This window comes from Condylura cristata, unplaced genomic scaffold (assembly GCF_000260355.1).
Source record: "Condylura cristata isolate star-nosed mole 26May11 unplaced genomic scaffold, ConCri1.0 scaffold00023, whole genome shotgun sequence".
Classification (NCBI taxonomy): Eukaryota; Metazoa; Chordata; class Mammalia; order Eulipotyphla; family Talpidae; genus Condylura; species Condylura cristata.
The window spans coordinates 29,477,190-29,492,843 of NW_004567124.1; the positions used below are offsets into that span (position 1 = coordinate 29,477,190).

The window sequence follows — 15,654 nt, forward strand, 5'->3', positions numbered from 1 at the left end:
TACAACTCCTCTCATTTGAAAGATTCAATGGAATTTCTCTATACAGTTTATGTGTATTTTGGCAAATAAAGATTTGTAAATGGATATGTACTTCCTTTGACAAGAGTGAGAATCATTTTAAATATACTTTATGTTATGTTAAAATCACCCAGTTCAATTTGGCACACATTTATTAAGCAGTTACTAAGTGCAGCAAAGATCATCCTCCAGCCTTTGTCCTAAGACTTTATACTCTTACAGAGTTCCATAAATCTTCTGTGAATTCACACTTGTCACACAGCCAGCATTTAGTAGCTCCTGTTTCACTTCCAGTCTACTGCTGGTGATCGCCTGTGACTGGGAAGCTGTAACACAAACACTGACCTGCTGAGAATTACATGCAATCTGGAGAAAAGAAATCTTAGTTAAAAACTGTGGGATAGGATATGGGTATAGAGACTGTTTCAAAAGTCTTTTTCTCATGTTTGAGCATTGTTTACAAATTATGACATGTGTACAGTATGCCTCTACACACATTACATATAAAGGCACATCATTTTTGGAGTGCCTGCTATGAGGTGCTCCAAAAGCTCTCTAAGTTTATATAAGGTACTTCATCCTCACAGTCATTATCATGCTTAGTTTGCAGATGAGGGAAACAAGGTCTAGAAACTTATAAAGCTGTGAGTGTGGCAAAGCAGGACTTTTTTGTTTGTTTGTTTTTAATTTTTGCATAGAAGAACTGGGGTGTAGATGAGTAGGGACTCTGAGAGGATTCACCAGAGACAGAATGGGGAGCAGAATAGGCGGATCTACTGAAATACATTGCTGAGAGGAGCAGTGGGTAAGACAGGGGAGGTGTGCGATGCCATGTGGGTCACTTCTCTGACCAGAAGTGAACTCAAGGCACAGTGTTGATAGCACTGAGACTTAAATGGAGGCTACTTGGGAGGCCCCAAAGCAGAGCTTCTGAACAGACCTCTTCAAAGCCTGTATTTATAACCTCCACACAGCTTCTCAAGAAGTATTGAAATTAATTGATACTAGACAATATTTCTCAAATACTATGTTTAGCCTTTGTGTTAAGCACTTTGAGGTATCTTCCTATTTAATCTTCACAATAATCACGCAAGTAGGTATTTATTATTAGTTCCACTTTTACAGCTAAGGCAAGTAAGGCTCAGAAAGTTGAGGAGTGTGCTACAGATCCATAACAGGTAAATAATGAAGGTATGCGACTTAGAATTCTGGTCTGCCTCCCACAAGTTGGAGATTGCACAAAGTCTAAAAACCTTATTCTAGACCTTTAGTTCTGACAAAGTATTTGGTAATAATTATCTGAATCATAACATTATTTCTCTATTTCACTGATGTTAATCTAGTCTTACCAGTTCTGCTTTACCAAAGATTCTTTAATTCTGATCATAAGCTACAAGAATCCACTTTAAAATCAAGTAAAGTTTACATATTACCTGTTTTAAAAAAGTTCCTAGAGAATTAATCATGTTCTTTATTCAACATATGCTGAAATTCATTAAATTTTAAAATTCCAGAGATGTGTTCACTTATGAACATCATTAAAACCATCAAATCTGCATTTTTCCTTCTGTTGCTCCTTCTTCTTCCCTACAGTTAGCATGGTTATGCTTACTTAACTTCTTACCATAAGCAAAATGAAGGGCACAGATTTTTAAATCACAAAATTTCAAAAAACTAGAGTCCATTGAAGAGATTTGATGAATCCCTCTCAATGGTCTCTCATTACTAGGGGCATCCCACATTTTAGAACTAAATAATTTACTTCTATTCCACATAAATGTGCTCTCACTTTTATTGTTGTAAATTATTTACATCTAAGATGTTGAATCATGAAACTGAGGTTACTGATGATACAGAAATGAAACCCACAGCATTTTAAGCTTCCTGCATCATTATCTTTCCTTGTTTCTCTGTTTAGGTCCTTGTCGAATAGCTGTGTCCTGGCGGCACACTTTGGAAAGTTGAGGTGGCTGGTTTCTCACACCTTCTGTGTCAGTGAATGTGACCTATGGCAGGAAAGGTGTGGGTGGGCATGGCGACATAGGAAAAAATATAGTAGACACCAAAAGAAAAGGAAAGCAAAATCAATAGCAATTTATATACTTTGCTACTATGTGTTTTGTGGTATCTTATTATTAAATGTTCTATTTATTCTATTTTATACAAATGTCTATATGCAACATTTTCTTAATGGAATAAAAAGGGTTTGTACCTATTCTATTTACTAAGTGTGTGCTTTCTTACTTTCTTTCTTACAAAATGATGTAATTTACTGAGAGTAAGCAATGTAAACATTACCAAATCATCAGAACAATGTACAAATAGCATTTCCACTCACAGGAAAAACCAATAAGCTTTCTTCAGTGTGAAATAATAAATAATTCCTGTGATCAGCCTAGGAAACACCCATACAAGTATATTCACATTATATGAAACTGCTGCTACCTCAACACAAAGAATTCAGGTTTTTTTTTTAGACAAACTTTTAATTTTTTTAATGCATAGTATATTTTTTATTGCATTTTTTTATGCATGGTATATTTTTTTATTGCATAGTAACTACAATCACCAATTTGAAATTTTGGAAAGATATACCTCTTCATCACACTCTGCTTGAGCTAAACATATATAAAATACAAGGTCTGGAAAATGAAGCTTATAAAAACAGTAATTTTCCTGGCAATAAGCATAATGGCACAGCAAAATTATAATCTAGTCAGTGAATGCAATTTACAGACATACATCATTATCTTTATCAATTGAAATCATGTATGACATTAAATTCTACTGGCAGTACACAGTCAAAAAAGGAAAGTGAATGATGGCAAAATGTAAGGAAAATACTCCAAACAGAATTTATAATGCTCTATAAGCAGAAACACTTAGACTTTGTCTATAATAATACCTATTATTGATGTATGGCAGTGACCATGGGGCAAAACTTGTAAATAATCTCACAAGCCATTTTCTCTGCCAACAATACAGCAATCTAGTTTCCCGTAAGCATCTCAACTATTCCTGAAAAATAGCCTCCTGGCATTTACAAAGCAGTTGACTTCATACTTTAGTCCATGCATATATAATTAGATAGTTATATTTAAAATCAATATGCAATCCTTCAAAAGACATTATGCTTTTAAAACCTTAACTTTAAATTGATTTTTAACTATTTTATGTGCTTTAAAATTAACATGTAATTCCATCCCACATACTCTGAATAGTGTTGGTTGTTATATGAATGTGCTAAACTTTATCACTAAAGCAACATGAGGTTGCACTCCTACAATTTCTAACACCATCATTAATTTTATACTGAAAGTAGAATAGTTTGATGTTGGTGTAATAAAAAGGTAAGCTTCTGACAACACTACAATTTAATTAATTTAAGCTAGATTGGGGGACCAGACTTAAAGAATAAATATGTAAATTTTGACTATAACCAGCAGAAAATTCTTGAGATTAGTTTTCAGAGGTAAGCTATGAAAAAGAAATAGTTTCTTTAAAAATTTCTCGTTACCCTAAGCCTTTCTGAACAAGGTAAATAAAATACTTACACACACATACATACGCATGCACATTCTTGGCTAGCAAAGGTTTCTCCTGACTAGAACTACCAAGTCACAGAGCAACAACACACATGAGCAAAACCTATTCCATGAAGGCTGTATGTGACTCAAATAAAAATCACTTTCATTTTAAAATTTACTAATTACTTACACATTAAAAAGCATTCTGAGCCAAAGCTGTCAAAATTCTTGGTGCTGTCACAAAACTAAATACACTGATTAATAATGTCCTCCTTGATAAACCAGTTACTGTCCATTTAAATCCTGTTTTAAGAAGTAAGCATTAACTCATTAACTCTTTAGTAATCTCAATGTCTTTAATGAAAAAATGAAAAGACATCTGTTTTCACAGTACCATTCAGTCCAGAGGGAAAAATTAGCTTTGTTTTTCTAAAAACATTTATTAGGGAACAAAATGACAGTTCAGACTGTAATCAGCACTTCAAAAAATAAGAACCTAACTGCCTTTTAAAATGTGATGGTCTTTGGTGGCAGTTCAATCAGATCACCCTTTAACTCAAGGCTTAAAATATATTCTAGTAAACACAGCTGAATTTGGCTTATTTGTAACAGAACTTTGTTAAATAATGTTAGATGTTCGTTACAATGGTTAGATACACTCCTAGACTGGCATTCTACCTGCCTAATGACTCTGTACCTTTAAACTCATTGAAAACTGAGCCGTCTGAAATAAGCACATGAATGTGCAATTGCTGAACTGACATCTTCCCCTGGTCTATCTGATTTTTCTTAAGCTGTAGAAAAGAATGGTCTGCAGTTGACCCTCCAGTTGATTGAATGTAAAATAGAAGAGTATGAAATGTGTTTTGTGAAGCAGAACTTTATGTCAGGTTAAAGCTAGACACATCTCCTCCAGTGAGCCTAAGCTCGTCAATTGTGCACCTAAAATTTTATGGGAGAGGATACTGTTTGATGCAGTCCACCAGTGGTCCATAACAGCAGTCATTCACAATGCACTGCAGACAAATAAGAGAAAGGGTCTGGGGTGGGACAACTACAAAAACTATTACAGTGAAACAATATCATAAAAGCAGTAATTACTTTTCTTAAAAAAATTAAAAAGCTATCAAAAGGCTGTTCAGATTTAATCACAGAAAACAAAAATTGCATGTTTTTTATTCACTATAAAAGCAAGCTATTAAAAAGTGAAATGCTCTTCTCGCAAATATTGCATTGCCATTTATGGTGCACCCTGACCTCATGATAGTTTATGATGACAGTAATTAAATGAGGTTTAAAATCCTTTACTCTGCTAGGCAGATAACAGCATTGCCACTGAAAATAGACAGCTGTGATTAATACCTGATAGACCTGATTTGCTAGAACTCCATCTGGAATCTGAGAAGGGTCCCGTAACATACTATTTATAACAGACTTGGAGGCTGTGGAAGATAAGAGATGAACTGTTAGCAGACAGTCAACATACTTTTAATGCAACATGAGAAATGACATTACCTATATACACACAAAGCATGAAAATGAAAACATTACTGATTCTAATCATTTTTCCTTCTTCTTGCAATCAAAGGGAAGCTTTTAATTAGGCCATTTTGCCAAGTACTACAGGCCATGTTGCCAGATTTGAGGATGACCTCATTTTCTCCAAGGTAAATTAACAAGTACAAAACTAAGGCGTATGTCTTTACAAATATTAGCCTGGAAAAGAACACTTGAGGAAAAACAAACAAATGAACAAAAACATTTACCTTTTTCAGGTGAGTATTTTAAAACCAAGCATTTGTACATAGAGAGCTTACCCAAGGCAGGTCAGATTAAGAGACTTCAATGGTGTCAAAGTAGCTTTGAACCAAGAAAGCATTTCTGAAATGTAAAACTTTCTAAAATAGTGCTCATCAATTGTGGTAAATGTTTTGTCCATTTCAAAAGAAAACAGGTTAAGCTGACAATTGAAGGTTTTTTAAACAAGAAAAAAATATGTAGTATAATCAGGAAATGATACTACCAGCTCACATATTTTGAAAACTGAAGCAGAGATCTTCTTTGGACTCATTGTCTACTGTGGGGATAGGGAAGTCAGGGTGGACAGAAGTCTTCTGCAAGGGAAGAAAGGAAGACTCCAGACTGAAACTGTCAAATGCTGCCCTGAAATTAAGTATTTCAAGTCCTCCAGTGGAATCATTCCCAAGTATAGAGCAGAATGGCTAAGGGACTGCCTATATAGATACAAACTAAAATGCATATTGGAAATTATGTAATTAACAGAATGAACACACATCACACACCTATTTTAACCAAGTTCTGAGCTGATGTTTGGCTTTGTTTTCTTTTTTAAGAATGAATACACATCACACACCTATTTTAACCAAGTTCTGAGCTGATGTTTGGCTTTGTTTTCTTTTTTAAGAATTATTACACTCTTTATCAAGTTCAGGATTGTAAGAACACTGACAGATATGATAAATGTTAGTAAGTACTGTGGAAATGAGGAAGTTACATCTTCCTCACATAAGCACTACACAGAATCCAAAAGAAAAACTCAAGTACAATTATTTTAATTATACTTCCTACAGAACTGTGGTACAGGCCAGAGGTCTAGTGGGTGAAAGGATTCACCAGAAACAAAGTGGGGAGCAGAACAGGCAGATTAACAAAGTACACTGCGTCACCAGGGAGGGCCCTATTACCTATTCTTAATCTTATAAATGCATGCTTTTAGCAACATTCATGTACTTAAGAACCATCTATAAACCTCTGTTTGCCCTGCAACTGGAGAGATGACATTTGGAAAACCCAAAACAGCATTGGAATTATCCCAAGCCTTATTTCAACTAACTCTGTAACCTAAGCAAGTTATGGGGCCTATCAAATTCATCTTTAAAATGTAAAATATATTTTTCTTTTGTTAGAAATCGAAAAACAGCAAACAACTATAAACCAGAGACATTTTACGGGGGTAGAGAAGGGAATAGGCTCAAAACTGGATGGGAAGAGCGCAGGAACTATGGTGATGGCACGTGGGTGAACTGGTGGTAGGAGTTCCACAGAGATTACAGCTTAGATGAAAAAAAAAATTTACAAAATGAAGAATGATATAAAAAAATCAATCAATAAAAATAAATTAAAAAAGAAAGGTGAAATATCTGGGGGCATCTTGGTAGCATGGGGGTTAAGTCGTAGCACTACCATGCTGTCACTGCAGTGGCCTGAGTTTGATCCCCTGCCAGGGAGCTGACCCACACGGCTCAGCAGACCTCTCCTATCTCACCTGCTGTTCCTCTCAGCAGTATTTCAGCAGATCACCCTGTTGTGTTCCCAGCTCTGTCTCTGGTGACTTCTTTCACCCCCTGCACCTCTGGCCTACATCCCAATTCTTTTATGCATAAATAAATAAATAAATATTGTTTTTAAAAGTGTAATACCTGAATGTATTACATTAAAGGGTTCTGGTGTGAGTCTCTACTGAAAATACTACAAAAGCTATTTTGTTACTACTCATCTTGTTAACGTAATAGTAGTAACCAAATAAGGTTTAGGCATGTGCTTCACCTACGTTTAAGTGGAATTCAATCATTTCTGAGAGAAGTGATTAAATGGTATAAATGTTGGAAATATGAAATAGCCAATCACCTTGCTGTAAAAAGAACAGAATAGTTCTGTATTAAACAATAGTGTTAAATAGATTGCAAGGTACCTGGTAAGCTCATTCAGCTTTCTCAGCTTACTGTAAGGCCTGGCCAGTTGGAGGTGACAAACACATGCATCAAGGTCATGCATATGGTTAACTTCTCTAAGGGTACACTCTCTGGTTGGCCACTCATTCAGCAGATGCTAAAGGCATATGCATTCTTTCAGGATATCTATGATGTTCTCAGGTGTCTCATAGAAAAGGCAGCACCATCTCCACATGTATGGTCATTACTAAGATGTTACCCTGCTAATTCTCATATTCATGTGAGGAAAAGATCATTAATCTATAGATGGCCAGATACCACAAACAAAAGCATTATTATCCTACGGAAAATTACTGACCTCATGAAACTACATGCAAACTCTTTGCTAATATAATAAAACAAAGGCTCTTTGAAAAATAAAAAGAAGAAGAATACCCTAGGACATAAGAAAATTAGGTCATTTGTTTTGTGAAGGAAGGAAAGGAAATATTAAGAAAAAGAAAGTGATGATATCATAATTTTCCTCACAATATAAATTCTAGAATAATGTGCTTATCAGAATTAAGAATCATAGCCAATAAACTATTTTAAAAGTGGTTTGAATATAATGAATAAAACACTATTCAAAGCAAAGGAAGCTTGCGAGAGGAAGTCAGTAAGTTGAAATTGAATAGTAAAAGCTATAGATTGAGTCTACATTCATTTGAACAAAACAAAATGTCTTTTCTCTTTTCTTAGAATAAAAGTGAAAAATGCTAACAAATAGGAAATCTAGTCCTTTGCTGCAGACCCAGGACCTGCTGGCCCTCCATTTTTACTCAAGTTTCATAAATGTTTGTCTATGTCTCAGGTCAAGCCAAACTTTCTTTCACACACATATTCTGAAGTTTAGGAACTGCCAAAGGATTTGAACAGTAACATCTACTGAAAATAAAAGGTCATTGGACAATGTTGGGGTGGCTAGATATAAGAGGTCTCAAGGAAGCCTGTTTCTTTCATGGAAGCTATGTTTGGGCCAGTTACTACCTCTGTCCAAAGGGTATCTATTACTTTTTTTTGGCCCCATGTGGTCAGGAGTGTTTTCTCTGTAACATTTACTGACCTTGTTCTCCCTAAACTCCCAACATTCACAGCTTACACTGCCACAGCTTCAACCGTTGTTATTTCAACTTTGTAACAGGTATATACAAAGCAGGAATGTATGAGTCACTTGAGTTAGATGTGTAATAATAGAAGAGGACTGGTAACTCTTAAAGTATGTTCCAGATGGCAGGCAATGGGCAATGCCTAGACTAAGACTGGATTACACCCAAGTGAAGATGATCTTTTCATCATGAAATTCTTTAACATAAAGTAGTTAGCAGCCTAAAATCGTAGACATCCTTGTACCTACCCTTTGATTCAGCTTCTGGATCTGCAATTAATTTTACTTTAGTTAGTCTAACACTAATTTACATAAATTTACAAATTTATTAGTCTTGCTAGAGTTCCATTTACTTTATTAACATTTTTAAGAAGTCAATTCTTAAAATTCTCTTAATTCTCTCTAAAGCTCCATTTCAATAATTTCATTTATTATTTGCCATCATTATTTCCTGCTTTCTATTTTGAATTTGTTATACTAGCTTTTTACTAACTTGCTATTTTTTAATTAAATTTCAGTTCTTTGACAATTTTTTTTAAAAGATTTATTTATTTATGCATACAGAAGTGGGGTATAGGTCAGAGGTGCAGGGGTGGTGAGAGGCTTCACTGAGACAGAGTGGGGAGCAGAACAGGCAGATCGATGAAGTACACTGCTGAGGGGAGCAGCGGGCGGGTCAGGAGAGGTCTGCCACACCATGTGGTCACCTCCGGGGCAGGCGGGGATCGAACTCATGCTGTAGTAGCTTTTTAGTTTCTTAGTGCTGTGCTTTAACCCACTGTGCCACCAGGGAGGGCCACTTTGACAATTTTTAAAGCTGCAATTTTTCCTTTAAATTCTGCTTTATGTACATGTCACATGTTTTGTTCTCATGTATAAGTATCTGGCAGTTTCCATGATTTCATCTCTAATTCATAAATTGTTGAAGACTTACTTTGGCTTTTGGTATTTCTAGTATGATTATGTTGTGGCATGCCATTGATTTGGAGGTATTGGACTTCCTTTCGGTTTCTATATGTGATCAAATTTTATAAACGTTCCACAGGTCTTAAATACTTAAAGTTCCTATTTTTGAGGATTGAGGGTTTTGCTGTGTCTGACAGTTTGAGATTTTTAATTGAATTATTCAAATCTTCTATATACCTAATTATCTCCAAACATCTACTCTATTGAATTTGTCAATTTCATTTCATAGTACTGCCAAAGTTTGCTTTCTATATTCAGAGGCTATCTTGTTGGATCATACAGTCTTCCTGTTCTATATATCTTTCCTTTGACATCATATTAAGACCTTCTCTTTCTTTTGTTGTTGCTTTTTCCTTAAATGTTATCTAGTGGTAGTCATGTTGCAACACTACTTCTATTTTTTAATAGTATCTGCCTAATAAACCATGTGTTCCATTTCTTTCCTTTTAACTTTATTGGGTCAGTAAGAAGTATGACTCTTATAAATAACATTTAAGCAGATCTTCTAAAATAAAACTTGAAAATTTGTGCTTTTTAAAAAGTGTAACCCACTTTAAACTGATAAATTCTGATCATACTGATACTTACTTCTACCCTCATAAATTTTTATTGAAGTAAGATTGCTCTATAACAAGTGTATTTCACTAAACATCAACATGTGCAAATATTATACTAAGTTTACCGCTAAAAGTCTACTCTCTGGGCCCTCCCTGGTGGCACAACAGGTTAAAGTGCAACACTGCAAAGCTACCTACAGCCTCTTCAGAGTGAGTTTGATCCCCAGCCAGAGAGGTGACTCACAAAGCATGGCAGACCTCTCCTGACCTGCCCGCTGCTCCCCTTCAGCAGTGTACTTTGCAAATCTGCCTGTTCTGCTCCTCACTCTGTCTGATGAATCCTCTCACCACCCCTGCACCTCTGGCTTGTACCTCAGTTCTGTATGCATGAATAAATAAAGCTTTATTTGCTTAGCATATAGCTTATAGCTATTCTTTAGTAGGCTTCCATAAAAATGTCTTAAACTGAATAATATCTAATGTAATCATACTTTGTGTGTCTAAGTACAACTGTCTCCCTTTATCCAAGGTTAACCTCCCACCAATTAATTTATAATAATGTGGTAATCCAAACATATTACAGAAAGGAAGATAACAGAGAGAGGGAGAAAGTAGGGAGGGAGCAGGAGGAGAGGTAACAGAATCATAGAACTTTTATTACAAAGTATTATTACAACTTATTATATTATCATTATTCTTTTACTGTGCCAAGTTTAAATATTAAACTTTATCATAGGTGTGTATGTGTATAAAAATCATAGTATATGTTGGGTTTTTCATTATCTGTGGCTTTAGTCATCCCCTTGGAAGGTCCTGAAATGTATCTCAAACTGATAAAAGGGGGACTACTATATCAGGAATTTAGAATTCACTCACTTCAGTCAAGAAGCCTCCCAATGCCCATTAGTGTCCATGTTTTGGCCTTATCAGCCTCCATTATCATATAAACCTACTTCTTATAATAAATTTCTCCCTCCCAGCCCCCTATACACATGCAATATAGTCCTGATTTCAAGAGAGCCTTGACTAATATATTTTTTTAAAACATTAAATGCTTCTTTAGATTTATCAGTATGTTTACCTTTTTTCTTTTCTTTTAGCATTGCTTCTTAAATACTACTTCAACTTTTTATATTCAGTATCCAAAACCTGCACATTGTTAACTGAAATATCTCAACATCTAATTTACTAAATCATTTCAGTTGGGATCACTGAATAATAAAACTTCTTGGTCTTGCCTTGCCTGAATATGCTTTTACTTAGTTCTTATTCTTGAATGACAATATAGTTGGGTATAAAATCATAGGTTAATTATCTTTTTCCATTAATCTTCTGAAGATACAATTCCATTTTTCTCTTGGCATCTGTTACTGAGAAGAAATTTACTGTCAGACTAACGGTAACCCTGATATAAGCAATTTGTATTTTATCTCTAGTTGCTTCTACATTTTTGATTGATAAGTTCATCACTATACACCTGGGTGTGGTTTTTTTTTATTGTAATTACTTATATTTGATGAATCTGAGGATATAGAACCTTAACTAGGTTGCAAAGGTTTGAGATAAATTTTTTCTCCATTCTCTCCTCTGCATTCTTACATTGGGTATCTACTAGACCTTATTCTTCCCCATATATCTGCCTCTCCTATAAAGCATTTATATTTCCTTTCTCTTTGTCTCCTGTGCTATATTAAAGGAGATTTTCTCGCTTATTTTCAGCAGGAATTGCCTGAACTATACTGTGGACATAACCAAGACTTAGTAGTTATGTTTACTTTTGTAGAGACCAGTTTTATTATTAATTTCTGTTATAGTTGTTATTATACACTTGTTTTGGCTGGTGTTAGATCATGCACAGTATGACATGCTTCTGTCTCCCAACACTGTATTATCAATGCATAGGTCACTTACTGCTTTCTATTGTAAAAAGGTAAAAAAGGAAATACTACATACATGAGATACATGGGAAATCAGAGACCTGCTCCTATCAGGTATTTTTTGGCAAAGGCTTAAGAGAGATAGCCAGAAGGGAATCTGTTCAGTAAAGTTTGGCAATGCCTGATTCTCCCTTCTTATACCACTGTCTTGCTCCTATCTTTTGTGACAATCAGCACACGATTTTCAATCAAAATTGTTCTCTGGAAAGAGCCTGGCAGAAATCCTTTACACCTATTGTATCATCTCAGTATGTTACTACTCCATGGTGGGAACATCCCCCCTTTCCAAGTCACTGGAACTCCTGACCATTTTAGAGTATCTTTTGATGAGGATCTATTGCACAAAAATTAAGTCAAGACCACAAATATAGTCTGGACTTCTGATCTAAGGTCACAAATAGGTTTAAGCATGATTGGTGGACCAGAATGGGGCTCATTTTTTATTGGATGGCAGCAGTCAGGACTTAAAGAATGAGTGAAATGAAGGAAGGATGACACAGGCATAAAGAGATGGGTTCGGGGGGGGGGGCGGGGGAGGGCGAATTCAAGAGCTAGAACCTAATTCTCTCTCTTCAGTGGGGGAAAAAAAAAATCCCAACCTTCTGTTATTGGTAGTTCTCTCTAACATACCAGGTGCTTAGCCTCTGTGTGTAGTTGCTCCAGAGGCAGAGATCCATGATACCCAAATTTAAAATAATAGCTAGAATCTAATCTTTTCTTCAAATACTGGTTTAAGTCTTTTGCACATCAAAGTTATAAGGTCCCAAGTTACAGTGCCCCAGATGCTGGCTGAGCAATACCTTTTGTGGCCAATTTTAATAGTGTCATGGACTGTATTTACTCTTGCAGGTGGTACTATTTTTTAAGAATTCCAGGCAGCTCACTAGTTCTCCCTTTGCACCAGAGTGATCTATAAAGCAGTCTGATCCCAAATGACAATCTGAATAAGAAATATATTGTAACATTAGGGAGTCCTATAGGGAAAAATTAAATTTTGCTCTCTAACTAGCACATAATTATATAAGAAATAACTTGAACTACAGTCATCAAATAAAAAAAAATATTATGAAAGAACAAGAGATGTTCTAAAGCATCAGTACTCCTACTGATCAGATTTTTGTCTGTAGCTACAACATCAGCTACTTTTTAAAATAATATGTTTATTTTTCCATCATTTTATGTATTTTTTCATCTTAGTTGTAATCCCCATGGGCTTCCCATCACCAAATCGCCCATGTGCCATCACCATAGTCCAGTGCATTTCCCTACATCAGCTATTTTTTAAGAAATGTTAAAGTAATTGGTTAGTGCCAAAACACATATAATGCCATCTTCTCATCTGCTCACTCACAACAACATACTCCAAACAGAGTACGTTCTTTCTCATGTTGATCTTCACTCAAACTTCAAGTCCAGTTTAATTCTCACCTTGTCCAGTAAAGTTTTCCTTCATTTTCCCAATCCACATGTCCTCCTCTAGCTCACATTGTGGAGGGAGGTAAACCTACATTGTCTTTTTAGCAGCTGATTAAATGTTACTTTGTTATCTGTTCACAGGAGACTGATCAGGATGTTAAGATTTAAAACTATGACACATTAAAAAAATATGAAGAAGAAAGGAATATTTAGCTTAGTGTAGGAAAAAAGGATATCATATTTCTTCAATGTTGTCTCTAAGTGTCTGGGGGCTCTGACATGGAGAAAAAATTAAGTTCATCTCGTGGTCACCCCAAGAAGATGAGAAATAATTCTTATGAATTTATTACTGGTTCTTAAGTTATAAAGTTTTCAGACCTTAGGCTCTACCTTATATGGCTCTATATTTGCTCTACACATCAACATTTCTTAACCTTTTTTCTTTCCACTATAGCGCAAGTATGATTTTTTTTTTCTTATTTGCTTCACTGCCATGAAATCTTAAATGGTACAGGTTACTTTAAATGTATTTATGCAATATCCCTCCATCCTCTTTGAAAATGCATAGTTCACATGGAGGACTATGGAATATTTGTGTTGAGATACTTGGTAAACTACTTAAAAGCAGAAGTATTTCTCTGTTTATCACCTCATGGTTACACTGCAAAAAAAAAAAACAACAAAACAAAAACAAAAAACAAAAAACAAACAAACAAAACCTACTCAATAAATTGCTGAAATAATAAATGAATCACTCAAAATCTAAGCCCTGTACTATAGAACTGGAGCAATTTTATTAAAATGGATCTGTCATTAATTTGAGCTTTTACCATTATGGATGAAAAAGCCTTTGAAAAATTGTTTTCAGTAAGTATAGGTTAAGAGGCTACAGGATACAATGGGTCTTTAGCTAAATGCTAACAACATCCAGTGTTGTGTCTTCTAAGGAAAAAGCTACACAAAACGATTCTTCTGCAACAACTATGTGTTATCTTTATGCGAACCTTCTATTTATGAAAGAAAATTATAGTTTATCATTTAATGCAGAAACATAATTTTCCTTTTAAAAATATAATTAAGTAGAGGACAAAACTATCAAGTAAATACTACTATTATTGCTAGTGCATGTGGTACTAGGTGAACAAGGCGAAAATTGTAAATATACCCAAATTTATAAGTTCGGAAACACTGGAAAACATTTGTACCAAGTTAGTTGGTACAGAAAGGTAAGGTTGTAGTCGGTCTACCTATGAGAAGTTTCCATGTCCAAAAGGCAAAACAGTTAATATTTCCTGATGTGTCAGTGAACACAAGACATGTGTCAAGCACCACTGCAAATTCTTTATATATACTAACTCAATGAAGGACTATCCCTACCTTAGAAATGAAGAAATTGAGAGGTGGGGAATTTAAATAATCTCCCAAAGTACCACTCCCAGTTAGTGCTGTAAACTTAGTCAGCTGGGAACTATAATTATCCGTCATTCTTTTGTTGCACAATTCCCGTGGTATTTCAGATCCCAAGGTGATCTGAAATATTCTAGATGAATGCATCACACTTATGAGAACTTAAGTTTTTCATTGATATTCTCTCCTCCCTGTTATGTCTCCCTCCAATTCAAGTATAAGCAACTGGAGTGTCAAGTCACTTAGTGTTTGCCATTGAGCAAATACAGACACATGAACCTGAGTTGAGTCACAGGTTAAAAGAAAACTCTAGTTGCTCAAGGTCAGGGGGAAAAGTTAATGGCAATAAAAGATCTACCAAAATTTGCTGGTGCAGCTAGAAGAACTGGCAAGATCATGAGTGTCTAATGTTCTATAAAAAGAAAGAAAAATGGATGGTCCTAAATGTTGTTCCACAGCGGCTGATATGACCACCTTTGCATTATTCAGAGAGACAAGGATAAGTCAGGCTTTGTAAGTGGATGACTTCAAGAAACCTCTCTAACAATTGGATCTGGCAGCCTGCTCATTTATATCTCCTATGTTTCCATTTGCTGGCAAAGACCCATACCACATCATGGTGTCTGCCTCAGTGCATAATTAGAAAGTAGTTAATTCTAAGTCATTAAAAGTGTTGCCCAGGATTGGATGGATTCATGGGAAGGGACCGTATGTGGGCAGGAGTGTGTGCCCTTTTTTTTTGGCAAGCCCCCTAATCTAATGGAAAAAGAACTACTAAACTTCAAAATTCTTAAATTTTAAGAAAAGGACAGATGGGAAAACTGAGATGAAGTTTCAAGGTAAGTTAAACAATTTGAAAATTCACACACTTTCAGTACATTGAAAGAAACATTTCCTGGGAACTAAGCCCACGTGACTAATTACAGTCAGGGACAGTGCTTCTATTCACAAATAACGCTCATCTAATTCTGAGAAAAGTCTCAACAACTT

General features: G+C 35.3%; 1 protein-coding gene across 2 annotated transcripts in view; it reads right to left on the reverse strand.

Moving 5' to 3' along the window:
- The window catches only part of LOC101631677 (chromosome unknown open reading frame, human C15orf41), a 218,347-nt gene that overhangs the window by 109,681 nt on the left and 93,012 nt on the right, over positions 1-15,654 (reverse strand). For both annotated transcript variants that reach the window (XM_012728507.1, XM_004687938.2), the window contains 2 exons: positions 4,908-4,987; positions 4,512-4,561 (listed from right to left, as the gene is read on the reverse strand). In XM_012728507.1, coding sequence (XP_012583961.1) covers positions 4,512-4,561; positions 4,908-4,987 — 130 coding nt within the window. The remainder of the gene's footprint in view (positions 1-4,511; positions 4,562-4,907; positions 4,988-15,654) is intronic.